The sequence below is a fragment of the Mytilus trossulus genome, chromosome 3, assembly GCF_036588685.1.
Source record: "Mytilus trossulus isolate FHL-02 chromosome 3, PNRI_Mtr1.1.1.hap1, whole genome shotgun sequence".
Classification (NCBI taxonomy): domain Eukaryota; kingdom Metazoa; phylum Mollusca; class Bivalvia; order Mytilida; family Mytilidae; genus Mytilus; species Mytilus trossulus.
The window spans coordinates 11,507,795-11,522,707 of NC_086375.1; the positions used below are offsets into that span (position 1 = coordinate 11,507,795).

General features: G+C 31.1%; 1 protein-coding gene across 1 annotated transcript; it reads right to left on the reverse strand.

Annotated features, from left to right (window-relative positions):
• Nucleotides 1-3,075: 3,075 nt before the first annotated feature.
• Nucleotides 3,076-14,629, reverse strand: LOC134709239 (homeobox protein unc-42-like). The gene is made up of 4 exons (XM_063569406.1): nt 14,476-14,629; nt 12,191-12,447; nt 3,543-3,845; nt 3,076-3,245 (listed from the first exon to the last, which is right to left on the reverse strand). The coding sequence occupies exons 1-4, from the start codon at nt 14,591-14,593 to the stop codon at nt 3,147-3,149; spliced, it is 777 nt and encodes a 258-aa protein (XP_063425476.1). The 5' UTR covers nt 14,594-14,629; the 3' UTR covers nt 3,076-3,146.
• Nucleotides 14,630-14,913: the final 284 nt, after the last annotated feature.

The window sequence follows — 14,913 nt, forward strand, 5'->3', positions numbered from 1 at the left end:
CAAGTTTTGCCAAATACAGCTAAGACAGTTTATTCCTGAGACAGAAAGCACACCAATACAATCCTGCATTTATGTGCTTTATTTTACATTAAAACGTTTGTTTTTTCTTCTTCTGTGAATACCAATCAACCATTTTACCTGATTTCAAAGAACACATATAAACAGATCCATCGAATTGCAGAGAACGCAAAAACATGTATGCCATTGAGTTGCAAAGAATAGCAATGAACACAATTAAGCTATTTCTAGCCATTTTATTGACTTGCTTTGAACATCAATTATTCATTTTGTCAACTTGCAAAGGACAAAAGAACAAAAGAACACATTTTAATCGTTTTATAGAGCTTCCAAAGCACCATTTAACCATTTTATCAACTTTTAAAGAACATAAACATTAACCATTTTATCGACTATCAAGGATACGAAAATCAGCTGGTGTATCAAATTGCAATAATCACCAATTACCCATTGTATTGACTTGCGATGTGCATCAATTTGACATTTGACCAACTAGCAAAGACTTGCAAAGTGCAACAGTTAACCGTTTTATCGATTTTCAAGAAACTAAAAAACATCAATTATTTTATATTTTTTTATCGACTTGCAAAAACACCAATTTGCCATTTAGTTAACATGTAAAGAATACCATTAAACCATTCAATTGAAAAGTTAAAAGCACCAAACATCTAGAAACTATTGGCATTTTATTAACCGTCATTTCGACTTGTAAAGAACACCAATCTACTGTTTTACCAATTTGCAAAGAGGACCAATAAACTATTTCATTGATCTGCAAACAATGCACCCTGTTATCAACATGAACACCAATTGACTATTTTATTGATTTATAAAGAACGCCAATCTGCCATTTTTACGAGTTGTAAAAAGAACACAAGTTCAACTTATTATTAAACTTACAAATACTACCGATTGAACATATTATCGACTTACAAAGTGCATACATTAGCCATTCGATTGACCAGCAAAGAACACCAAGAAGCCAATTGATTGACCAGCAAAGAAAAACCAATCTTCCATTTCATTGACTTGCAAAGAACACCAAGGAGCCAATTGGTTGACTTGCAAAGAACACCAATCTTCTATTTTATATATTGACTTGCAAAGAACACCAAGGAACCATTTTATTGACTTGCAAAGAACAACAAATAACCATTTTATTGACTCGCAAAGAACACCAAAGAACCATTTTATTAACTTGCAAAGAACATCAACCTTCCATTTGATTGGCCAGCAAAGAACACCAATCTTCCATTTTTATCGACTTGCAAAGTGCATACATTAGCCATTTGATTGACCAGCAAAGAACACCAAGGAGCCAATTGGTTGACTTGCAAAGAACACCAATCTTCTATTTTATATATTGACTTGCAAAGAACACCAAGGAACCATTTTATTGACTTGCAAAGAACAACAAATAACCATTTTATTGACTCGCAAAGAACACCAAAGAACCATTTTATTAACTTGCAAAGAACATCAACCTTCCATTTGATTGGCCAGCAAAGAACACCAATCTTCCATTTTTATCGACTTGCAAAGTGCATACATTAGCCATTTGATTGACCAGCAAAGAACACCAAGGAGCCAATTGATTGACGAGCAAAGAAAACTAATCTTCTATTTTATTGACTTGCAAAGAACACCAAGGAGCCAATTGATTGACGAGCAAAGAACACCAATCTGCTATTTTATTGACTTGCAAAGAACACCTATCTTCCATTTCATTTAACTTGCAAAGAACATCTATTTTCCATTTCATGGACTCGCAAAGAACACCAAGGAGCCATTTTATTGACTTGCAAAGAACACCAACTGCAAAGAGCCATTTTATTGACTACAAACACTTATTAGCCATTTTTCGACTTGCAAAGAATACAAATTAGCCCTTTTATCGACTTCCAAAGAACACCAATAGTTATTGCATCTTGATCTTTGTTGATACCTTTAGTGCAAACACCAACTATTTATTAATGACAACCACTTTCTTAAAGGCTTTAGAATTGTACAGAGAATGAATTTTGGATTTCATTGCTTTTCAACTTTCAACTTGTTTGGCTTTATAACTATTTTGATATGAGCGTCACTGATGAGTCTTGTGTAGACGAAACGTGCGTCTGGCGTACTAAATTATAACCCTGGTACCTTTGATAATGAGGATGATAACTATTTAGTTAATTTTGATATGTTTTGTCTATTATGTGAACATCCTTTTCCAGATAATTGTTCATTAACCATCAAACCAAAAACATATTTATATACTTTTTTTTTCAATTTTATCCTATTGTTGGCTAAATGATTAAACACATAATTTCAGTCTTTTCACATTTTTTATTATGTTGTGCAGACTGCACCACAACAGTAATACTGAGTTTGGTTTTACCAATAGCTGAAATATAAATATCAATATTTACAATAATTTATATATACAATATCCGTTATTATGGCACAAAGCCAGATTCACCAGCGTCATATGGCAAAATGGTGTTCATTTATAAACAACATGCAGAAACTGTCTCCCTAATTATTCAAAACATTCTGTGGATTTATCTTCTTCTGTGAACATAAATTTTTCCACGTGGTTTAGTCCTTAATATCTATTTAATCGAAGTTGCCTTCAAAAAGCTTCTGCAAATTTCACTACTTCAAGTTTGAAGCCTGTAGTTTGCATCTATACAAAAATCCAAGGAAATCTGCATCAATTTAGAAAGTCTTGCAAAATTGGTTTTGATTTAAACCAATGAATAGCTTCAATTAAACATACTCTTGAAGTTAAGTGTGTCTATCATATGTTCTATTCGGAATTTCTTGGTTTTCCTTTCCATGATATGACAAAGCAGGTTTCTAGGTGTGAGTCCTTGGCTATGACTTATTTCTCGGCAGACGACTGCTTTAACAGAAACTGGACAGTGATCTCAGAATACAAACGGTACTTCCAATGCAGGATTTTCCAAATTGATTTGAATATCTTACAGATATTGATGAATCTATATAATTTAAGATAAATCTTTCAGACTAGACGATAATCATGTTCATTTCATAGTTATAATATAATGTCAGCACTTTTGATGATGATGAAGCAACGGTTGCCCTCCTTAATGGTCCATTTTTCCTGATTCTGACTCTAGTCATGCTTGGTACTGTAGGACAGGATTTGATAAGTGGTGACTGTTGTTCATGCGCAGTGCTGTCAAACTTTTGTTATACCAATCATCTTCGTGGTTGTCCTGGAAAATAATAAAAAGTAAATATGAGAATTTTCTCACAGACATATTCTAGTTAGATATATAAAAAAAAGTCGGGTACATTCTCTATCTCGGATTTCATCTCATATATTTGCATATTTTGATCAATTTCTTCAAACTCATTGCATGACTAAAATAAACTTATTGAATTTAAGCTCCAAAATTTGACTATCATCATTTACAAAACAAATTAAACGAAAGAAATACAATGAAAACTAGGGCTGTGACTTAAAGAGTTTAATATAAATCTTGAATACTAGTATATGAGACTAAACTTACCAAACTATAGTCTGAAGCCATTGGGAATTGTTGAACTTGTCTTGGCATACTGGCCATGTTAGAAGTAGCCATACTGGACATCCCTGAAAACTGAGCCATTGAAGGGTATGATGAGTTCATCTGTGGATATCTCGCCATAGAATTCATATTGGTGTGTGGCGAGTAAGCAGCATAGGGCCGAGACGTAGTAGGGTACAAGTTCCTCATCATTCCGTTGCAGGCAGGGTTCATTACTGGAGACAGAGACTTGGCGAGTTGTTTTTCATGTTTTCTGTATTTTGCTCTTCTGTTTTGAAACCAAACCTGTAAAAATTGAAATGCAATAATTAAAAAAAAAACATACATTGGTTGATTTTTGCTGAACGTCCAATGGCACACTAAAATAACCACGGTTGTTTGTGATAAAAAAAAAATAAGGACAAGTTGTCGAGTACATACTAAGACTGAAAACCTTTTACCAATGCAGCAGGAATGTGAAAAGATTATTCTAAAATATTTCATCCAAATATGCACCACATGAAAGTGTGATGAGAACACTGAACTAAACTGCTTAAATGCTATTGTTCGCCTCAAATTTATACATTTTGTGAATCTGGCCGTGCCACTATACGCCACCCAACCCACCCATACCCTCAAAAGAGAAAATAAAAATTCTATATCAAATATTCACAACTGTAATTAGGTTAACTAGTATCGTTTAACTGTTTGTACGTTATCAACTTTCACCGATATTTAAGATTTAGTAGAACCTCTTAATAAAATTCACAACTAATTTCATTTTTGAAAACTATCTTTTTTTATCTATAAACAATTTTGAATTAGCATTTTCTTGTAATTGTGTTTTTCAAATCGTCTTTAAATTGTTGTCATTTTCGTTCGTTTTATGTATTTTATCACCCATTTATAGTAATGCTTACTTTCATTTAATAACCTAACTGTAACAAATGGATGCTTTAATGTTCACTGACCGAATGAAATAATTTCTTTTTCGACAAAATATTTGTAAAATAATAAAATGGAAGTCCTCTTTCGGTGCGTTCAAGTATGGGCTGGGTAGTCTTGATTGTGAATATGTAATTGAAATTAAATAGGTCCTGATGAGTCGAGTGGGCAAACACTCTTACAACATCTAATGAAGCAAGAATGTTCCTTGTCAATTACTCGGCACAAAATCCAAGTAGCATTTTAATCGAAGAAGCGGAATTGATTACAATTAGTACCGGCATCTAGCACGAACAACTCGTCACCGATCAATGCATTAAACATTGCTAAAATTGAAAGAATTTGGTTCTCTATTCTACATGCAAGATGAGGCCGTTTCAGTGATCGCATGAGCACAAACAAAGTCTTTGTAGTGACATAATAGTGCTCGCCTGATCGGAGAAAATCTACCAAAAGAGATGCCATTTTGTGTTCATCAGCATAGTCCGCGGTCTTATAATTTAATAAGGTTTAAAATGCGTCTTGAATAAAGAATGCGAATTTGAGGACAGCAATTAGATTGTCTTTGTGTTGACTCTCGTGATGACAATCCAACAGTTTCCGATACCAATAGAAAATGTCTATACTGACTTCTCCACTGTCAATTTGAAATTCAGTCGAAAGTTTTTGAATAATTTTGGCTCATTCATAAAATCCTTTGAGATAATTGAATTTGATTTTTTTTGAATTTTGTTTGTATGAAAGCTAGACAACACATTTTAAAGTACCGATATGCGCTTAAAAAAGTAAGAAGAAAGCTATTTTTGTGTTACAAAAAGATTTGATATCATGTATCTTTTATTAAATATAGAGATGTTTTCTCTTGTGACTGGTCAAATCTATTAACAGAAAAATGTATATTGAGACGACACCATAACTATACACCATAAAGAAGAAAATAAAGTGTATGTATGACTGTCTTGCAGAATTTATCTTTTACTTGCTTAATTGCGGTTAGGGAGTTGGACATACAGGTAAAACCCTGAATTCTCTCTACAACATAATTTGTATAAATGTGGCCACATCTTCTTAATAAAAAGTTTTTTTTCTAGATATTTAAAAAAAAAAGAAAGAAAAAAATGCCATATTGTGTTGTGAATGTAACACAAAACCAATGGACGTTTATAAATATCCATGAAAACATAGTTTAGATTTTCTTTTTGTATGAATCATTACGGCTACATTTAGTAAAGATATTATTTGAACTGGTGCCGCGCTAATAAAAATAAAGAAGAAACAAGTATTTTAACAACAGTATTTACGATATTCAACGTTCCCTTGTGAACAAATCGGTTAAGATTAAAACGACATCTTGTAGCCAAAAAAAAACAACAAAAAAACACAAACTGATGATAAAAAAGATTATGGTTAACATTTTGGCAAAAGATATTCTCATCGGTTCTATCTTAATGTTTTCAAAATTTTGAATTGGCAAACCGAGCCTGCTACAGCAAGACTAAAAGAAATGGAATTCATCCTTGCTTCATTCTCTCTTTTAAAAGATAATTTGAATACATGTGCCCATATATCCGGGATATACAGTAATGTTTCTAAATATGAATTAATTTTATTCTATAAAAGTAACACAAATAACTTGAGAGTTCATAGGACAAAAGGCGAGAATATCCAGGGAATGGAAGGATAGTTTTTCTCCATCCCTTTTGAATATTATTAACATAACAAGTCAGAATTCTACATTTTTTTTGACAAACCAAAGACGCAAAACTATTTGATGAATATAAAATGTGAATATTTTGACACAATGGTCACTACCATGAGAGAAGCTGGCTATATTCTCGTCTGTCCCGTGACTATACATCTTATGAATTTTTATATTAAGAGACGTGGTATAAGAGAGAATAGTCAGGAGGTTTTTAAGCGAAGTTATTCTGTCTCGTGAGAATGGTGCCAGTAATAAGGATTGACATATCTTTTAATGGAGAAGTCTCTAGCATCTTTACATTCGACGCATTAGCGACAGGCAAAAATTCATCAACAGCGATGTTAGAATACCATTGATCGTTCTTCACTCATTTGCTAAATTCAATTTTGATTTTCCCTTAAGCAGTGCTAAGTTTTAATGTTTTTCATGGAGGAAAATGGCAACTTCGTTACTTTGTAAGCCTAAGAAAACACACCGAAACATTGCAGTATTAGAATGGTAGTCATTTGAGCATTATAGAATTAGTTCTGATAGGTAATTAGGGTCGAGTCTTTGAAAATTGTTCCAGAAATATTAAGCTGTGGTAAATAGGATTTTCCGTGTTGATTCAATTTACAGGATATACTATACAGACCATAAGGGGACAAATTCATTCTTTGAAATAAGATGTATCAAGAAATTCTTTTTTATTAAATAATTTTGAATACCGTGTCTTCAAAATTTCTCTTTCCAATCTCAACACAACAATAATAGCGAATCGAATATTGTAAATGCGGAAATGTTTACGATTTTCTTTTTTGATTGTGCGAAAATGCGACGGGGTATGATTCGCAAAAAAATTACATATGCATATACGTTGTACTATAACGCGCAGAATTTGCAGTATTCGAAAAAGTTTGTCTCGCATTTTGTCCGTAGTTCCACAATCCCAATCCTTTAGTAAACGCAACATTTTCTGAATTTACAGTTTTTCATTTGTTTGAACAATATAAAAGAGCTTCAAGTCCTACACAGAATACTACTACTCTATCTCGGAGGTTACTCTTTTTGGTTTGAATAACACTAGTTTCCAAAGTCAAAACAACATAATCTTGTGCTATTATTGTTTTAACAAAACTTGTGTTCTTGGAATAGCCTCGATTCGAAAAGCTAATTGGCCAAAATTCCAAACGTTTAGCGAAAAACTCAAAAGGACATAAAGAGTACGGTCCAGCCCGTCTATTGTTAAGTTGCCTGGCGATTTCACTATCTTGGGTTTTTCCTTAACGAAACACAAAGCCTGGAGCAACACAAAAATACAGATGTCAAGCCAAATTATATATTCATAAAATTATATCACACAACTACTACTATATAGATCGCTGTAAATCGAGTAAAATAGAATTAATTTTGAGTTTGCAATGTATTTTCTTAAAAATGTGGCAAAAAAGGGGACAAATGCATAATGTTGATGATACAAAAAACTGAAAACGGCATGTTCATTCTCGTTTTTCTTCATTATGTATGTTAATAAGTTAATAAGTTAATAAAATGTCAGGCCTTTTCATAAATGTTTACCCTACTTTCACTGAATCGACGAATGTTCCTTAAATTATTAAATATGTTTCAGTCATATAGGAACATTACAAAATATGTGCTAGATGGGAAAACGCTGAAATTTATTAACAACGATTTTTGTGTTGCATTGGGAAGAAGGGGTTCCAGTTACAGACAAAATGCAAAAAGGAATTTCACATAAATATGCAAACCTAAAGACAACCGTACAAAATTTAAAAATCTATCATGTTAACAAAATCGAATATGTATAAATAATTAGAAGGATGTATGAAATACAGTTATTTGGCGCTTCTAATAAAATACTGAAACTTTCCCACAAACAACGAAAACAAAAAGACAAGTTGGTCATTTGTTTCCCTTTTTACTTACTATATATAGTCTTTTGTTAGATTATCGTTGGCGTATTGTTTTTATGCATTAACCTAGCCATGAATCCAAAATAAAGGGCTGATTTATTTTGCCCACAATTTTTTTTTACCTATATGCGGTTTGAAAGACTGATTTTGTTGAATATCATTAGTACATAAAATATTCCAACTTATTCCTTGTACATTAAATATTCAAAACTATTGGACAAATGAAAATAGATCTTTGTTGGTTATGAATACGAATGGTTGTTTTGGCCAAGAATCTACAATTACAAAGACCTATATTACCCCAACAGACCTTAAATGATCAATAGAACAAATTCTTTACGTAAATTTGAAGAAATTTTACATACTCAAATGTGTTCTCTGTGAAAAAGCTATCTTTAATTTCTACTAGCGTTATAACCTCCTTATTATTTGAAGAAAATGAAACTTTATAGAGTAGCATTTGGCAAATGAGGTCGATGGGAATGTATGTTAGTAACTTTTGATGGTGGACAGAATAAACGAACATGAAACGGGTGGAAAATATACCAAGTAACTTCTTAAACTTCAAAAATGCAGAGCATGACTTCAACCAAATTTCAACACTGAACTTCAACCATCTATTCCGGGTTACCTTTTGTAATTGTATTGGTCTTCACGTGCGAATAAAAGATAAAGAATGTATGTCACAGTCATTAAGACAGCAACCCAATGACATAAAAAAAAAGAAACATATTGATTAAAACAAAATTATGAAAAGCCCCAAATGATCACAAGTCTACAAAAGAAGTGGATAACTTCAGTCGAAAAACTATCAGAGATATTGCATCAATACCAAGTTCACAGTAGAATTGAGTGCATTTTTGGGAAATTCCTATGAAATGAAAGCATGATACCTTTGCATGATATTACATCAAGTGCTTCTTTCTAAAAATGTGACGACCACTTACTCTATTTCGTACATGTATATCATAGGATTCAGTTTATTGCTATATATTTTTTTTAAATATCATACTTTTTCATTTAAAAGCAGATTTGTTTAACACAAACAATGCAAAAAATAATGATAAAAAATTAGATGATCTAAGATGAGCGGTGCTAATAGTTTTATAATTTTTGGTTTGCATTCATACATCGCTGGTTGTCTATACGACATGAGTTGCTTTCAAACGTTATCATTAGTTTTCGTACGCAATTAAAACATGTGATGGTGTCAAACGATTCTTTTTTCAGCAAAATAAAATTAAAAAAAACTGCATTGGTTTGAAATGAACACCTACTATTAATAAAGATAACAACAATCAGATATAACAAAACCGAACCATTGACTAAATACAGGAATACAGTGAGAATATATGATGGAATTTAATTGATATTTTTAGTACTCTTGGCCTTTATTCTTCATAACGATGTGGGACAATGAGTAACCCACAAACAAAATCAGTTCAAAGAAACTGAATTATAGAATGAAAGGTAATCATGGCATGATGGTACTATTCCGAAATATGGAATCACAAACAAATGCCAATGGTTTATATTTTTTTTAGTTGTCAAATTTGGATGCAAAATAAAATTTAGCTATTAAACTTTTCGTTTATAAGAAAACAATTATATGCATATACAATAGTGTTTATTAATCTTTTTTTTTTAATTCAGATTTGATGATATTTTCATATTCTTTACTTTGAAATAGGAGACAACTAGTATGGTGACTACATTGGTTTTTTTTCCTTTTGTAAAGAAATTCGTCACTCAGAGCTATCTTCTAAAATTCTATTTCAAAATAATAGCAGTCTTTTTTAGTCACTTAAAACTTTTTTCACAGGTATAATCCAATCAAAATGTGAGAATTTTGAGCAGCCTATAACTAGATAATCGACTTTGGGAATTTAATACTTTTTTTATATAATATAATTATGCTTTTAAAAATGTTTAAACGGAATTAGAATAAAAAATCTATAAATAATCATTTTATTTTATTTGTATGCTATTTAAGACATTTATTTCCGAATGCAAAAAATCATTTTGATACAGAGAGACACTGATTTTGATAGTTCAAAAGTTAAAACAAAACAACAAATAACCTAAATAAGAATACACATTTAATTTTTAACATTATCATCCTCCCTATAAAAGGATGCTGCTAACTATCTGACCGTTCTCCTTATAAAGACTAAAGCGACAGTTTGTACGAAACTTCCATTGACATTGCAAACAGGGAGACATATGGACATTTCATGTTTAAAACTACAAGCATTTTCTGTTTTCTTTTGAGGAATTCTAACGGACTTGTTCAAGTGAATATAATGATTCCAATAGTTCAGTTTAGTGTATTTAGTCGGTGCCCCCCGCGGCGACATTGCTATCGCTAATATTCCATCTGTTCCTTAAATCTCTAAATTGAATTGATAATTTGCACGGAGGGCATATTTTTCTTTTTTTCTTTCTTTCTTTTTAAAATCATTGCATGCATCCATTATCTTTTCTTTTTACTTATTTCGAATTAATGATTTGCGTGCATTTTTTTTTACTTATTCAGAATAAATAATGTGCATGCATTATTAAAAAAAACCGTATGCATCAAGTATTCTTTACTTATTTTGAATTGTTAAATTACATTGAGGACATATATTTTTTCTCTCTTCCTTTCTTTTTAAAGTCATCGCGAGCAACAACGAACTTTTACTTATTTCAAATCGTTGATTTGAGTTGCGTGCATGCTGTTTTGTTTTCCTTTCTTTTTAAATTCGTGTATTTACTATCTTTTACTTTTTACCAACGTCGAATTATTATTGTACATTGAGAGCATATATTCTTTCTTTTCTTCCTCCTTTTTAAATCCGCATCCATAAAACACCTTATATCTTATTTCGAATTGTTAATTTGTATCAAGAGCAGATATATTTCTCCTACCTTCAGTTTAAAATCAGCACTATCTTATGCTTATTTCGAATTGCATTTTTTTTTTCTCTTCCTTTCTTTTTGAAATCATCGAGAGCGTTCTTTACCATTCACTTATTTAAATTTATTAATATGCATGTAAGGGATATTTATTTTGTTCTTTTTTTTCTTCTCTTACTTTTATTCAAAATCAGCATGTTTATCCATTATTTTACTTATTTCGAATATATTTTCCGATACAAGTTTTTTCTCCGGCATTTTCATTTTTTCTAACAAATGTTAACAGTTCACGACATAATGAATATATGTTTTTTATAATATTAATTCTTTTAAATATTTTCGCAACAAGTTATATTTGATTATTCTTATGTATTATAATTTTATTTTATTTTCATAATCATAAAAAATTGTATTACATATGCATATATGATTTGCAATTTTTTTTTATCAAACAACCGACACAAAACACACCGTTAGAAGGGGGTCTCATTGGGAGGAGGGGAGGGGTCCGATCCCGGATCCCGCTTACTAATTTGTTAGATTCCCGAATCCCGCTTACACTATGTACGTAAGCAATTCTCATTTTTTTGTCATTTCCCGGGTTCCGCCAGACTTCATTTCCCGTTTTCACGACACAATAATTTGACTTTCACGTGTCCCGCTTACAAGAAATCCGCAATCCCGTGTCACGCTTAGACACCAATGAGACCCACTTAGAAAAGTTGAATAATAATCCTAAAAGCCCTTGCCGTGCTTTAATTTTATTCTATGTATTTCAACTTCGAACATTTATTATCATGTTTTACAAAATCATTTCATTGGTGAATCATACTTGTAGCAAATTATTAGATAGGTTTGGAAAAAAAAACCGACTTATTATTTTTTTTATATTTAAAAATCATCAGTATGTACCAATTAATTCGACAAACTTTTTTCAAAAATGATATAAAAAATATATATATAGAGATTTAAAAGTGTGTATTATTTCACGGAAATAAAAAATCCGTTTCAGAAACTAGAGGCGACAAAAACTTACCGATGTAGTAAAGCAATTTTGCCACGGAAATTCCATTCCGGATAAACAAAACAAAAAAATACCAAATACCGTAATAAACTATTAAGAAAAATAACCTGATAAGCAAATATAGAAATATAGAAATAAGCAAGCAAACAAACAAACAAACAAAACTAACCTGAATCCTTGCTTCATTTAATTTGGTAATCCTAGCTAATTCTTCCCGACAGTATATATCTGGGTAGTGACTCTTGGCAAAAGCTGATTCTAATTCTTGTAGTTGTTCTTGTGTAAATGTTGTCCGATGTCTCCTCCGCGCGGGGGTCGGGCAGGAACTAGGGTTGTGACTGCCACTCCCAGATCCTCCGCTCAAAAGTGAACTTGAACCACCATTCCCAGGCTCTGGTTTTATCTTTTTAAAAGCTCCTTCTTGTACTGCAAATACAATATCATATAAACATAAACATGTGGTAATGAAATATATATATTATATTAACAGGCAATTATGAATTATATATCATATCAAACATTTTGTACATTTTTTTTCTTCATTTTTTTCGTCGGAAAATATTATTTTTTTACCGTAGAAATCCGAATCCATTGCAAAGTACTCCATATTTTTAAATGTAACTTTTTTATATATATAAAAACACCCCCGTGTAGATGGAAAATTAAAGAAAAACAAATCAGTGGCCAATATCGGTAGTCAAACAATGATATTTTTACGTAACTTATATTTTATTAATTATTTACAGAATCACATGTTAACAAGAAGGTGTCAACAGATGGTCAACTCCGGCCACATCTTCGGACAATTTCATTTTAACGCCAGGTATAACAATAATTCCGAATTTCTGTTCGACACCTACTTTTGCCACCTTTGACGTTTCAGAAAGCTTGTTAAAAGATTGCTATTTTCTTATCGTCTATATTTACACACATTTTAGAAGCAACACGCGAACAAAAATTTCAATCCGAATTATCACCTATTTAATCGTTTAGAGTCACGGTATTAGTTTTCATTTTGGGAAAGGGTACTAGCGCATAGTTTGAAAATACATGATATGTATAAAAATTTCACATAAAATTTCATTTAAAATTGAAACAATAAGAAAAAATAAACTTTGTTTTCAGATAATTCTATTTTCTTTTCTTTCTTTAAATCTGTTTTGTATTTGCGGATGAATTGATTTTTTTAAAGGTTTCAATTCAAGACGCAAAAACAGAGTTTTCAAATTAGATATACTATATTTCAATATCAGTAATAAGACAATGACCTTTTCCATTGTAGTGGTGATGCTGAAGGTGCTTCAAATAGAAATATTTTAGGTTTTCTTTTCTTTTCTTGAAATCATCAAAGAGAAACTGACTACTATCCTACCATTTATTTTTTACAAATCCGTTTTACTCTTTGCAAATTAATATTTTTTTACTTTTAAATACCCAAACAAAAAAATTTGCTTCCAAAAAAAGTTAAAACGATTTTATTTAATTGCAGATATATTTCAACTAGAGGTTTGTCGGCAAAGAAAAACATATCTTTTTCATGTAATCCCAAAACAATTGTTGAAAATACAGGATTCTATAGATATGCATTAAAGTTCTATTTATCCTTAAAACGATGCTGAAAATTTTAAAGGAAAGAAAAACTTTTTTAAAGGAAAGAAAAACTTATCTTTTTTATTTTATTCCAAATCAATTCTTGAAAATACAGGATCTTTAAGGTTTGCATTTAAATTCTATTTATCCTTGAAAACGATGCTGAAATATTTTTAACATAAAGAAGCAAGGAAACTTAAATTTTATCTTTGCTAATTAGTTAACATCTTCGACTATCATCATACATGTTTTGGTAATCTTACGTATGTAAACTGAAAACAAATATCATGGAATAAACTAAGAACTTTTTTTGACTAATAATTCTTACCATATATGTAATCCCGTATTGTTTATGATCACTTCTATATGATTGCCTCTGCGTTGCATAAAATAAAAACGTTCTCCCTTTATATTAGGTTTAAGACCGGAGTAATTTAATAGAAACATCCTTTAATCATATATATTAACTTTATTGCCGCAGACATAACAAATGAAATTTTCCCGGAGTACAAAATTTCGTTACCAGAAAACAAAATTACGCTTGGTGTAAATTACCTGGAGTTGATAGAATCATTATCAATACCAAATTAGTACAATTGTATTTAGCGTTGGCAACATTATTTCATATTCCATACGTGTCGAACATAAATAGGAATAATATATTTAGTTATTTACGACCATTGTAAACAAAATAGAATTATTGTCCGTATGTAATAACATTTCCGATCCCTTTACATCCCCCTACCTTGATAAATTAATAAATTTTATTCCAATTCTTCAATTATTGGGTAATTGGAAATGAGATTAATTAATAAAATGAATTATTCGTCGTAATAAATTGAATTTTGTGAATTAGAGACCTACCGGTTGTTTCCGTTAAGTTTCTAGCACTGCTGTCGAGATTGTACAAAGCTGCGAAATCATCCACTTTTCTTTTTTCAACTCTTTCTTCGCTAACTGAAATCCTATTTTCATCAGCCATTTTTTATCGGAATAAAAGGAAAAAGATATGCCCGATTCTAAGAAAAATTAAAACTCTATAATGAGATTTACTTTTCGTTTACATTTATATCAAAGCCAAAAGAAGTTTTCGGAATTTTCTTAACCAATCAAAAGTGTTTTTGATTGGTATTATCTTAAGTTATTTCTACCTTATGTAGTCGCGTGCCAAGACGTTCGCTGATTGGTCAAAAAGATCAATCATGCCGCGTTTAACCACAGAACTGCTGCATATCGATAGAGAAACAGTTACAATTTTATTAAAAATAAAAGTTAACGGGTTCTTAATAATGTTGTTTCGAG

What these genes read in the sequence shown, in the direction of transcription:
- LOC134709239 (XM_063569406.1), bottom strand. Translation starts at nt 14,593, where the DNA reads ATGGCTGATGAAAATAGGATTTCAGTTAGCGAAGAAAGAGTTGAAAAA. An exon ending in AAACTTAACGGAAACAACCG is followed by an intron (nt 12,448 to 14,475) that starts GTAGGTCTCTAA and finishes TTGTATTTGCAG; the next exon opens with TACAAGAAGGAGCTTTTAAA. An exon ending in TAAATGAAGCAAGGATTCAG is followed by an intron (nt 3,846 to 12,190) that starts GTTAGTTTTGTT and finishes CAATTTTTACAG; the next exon opens with GTTTGGTTTCAAAACAGAAG.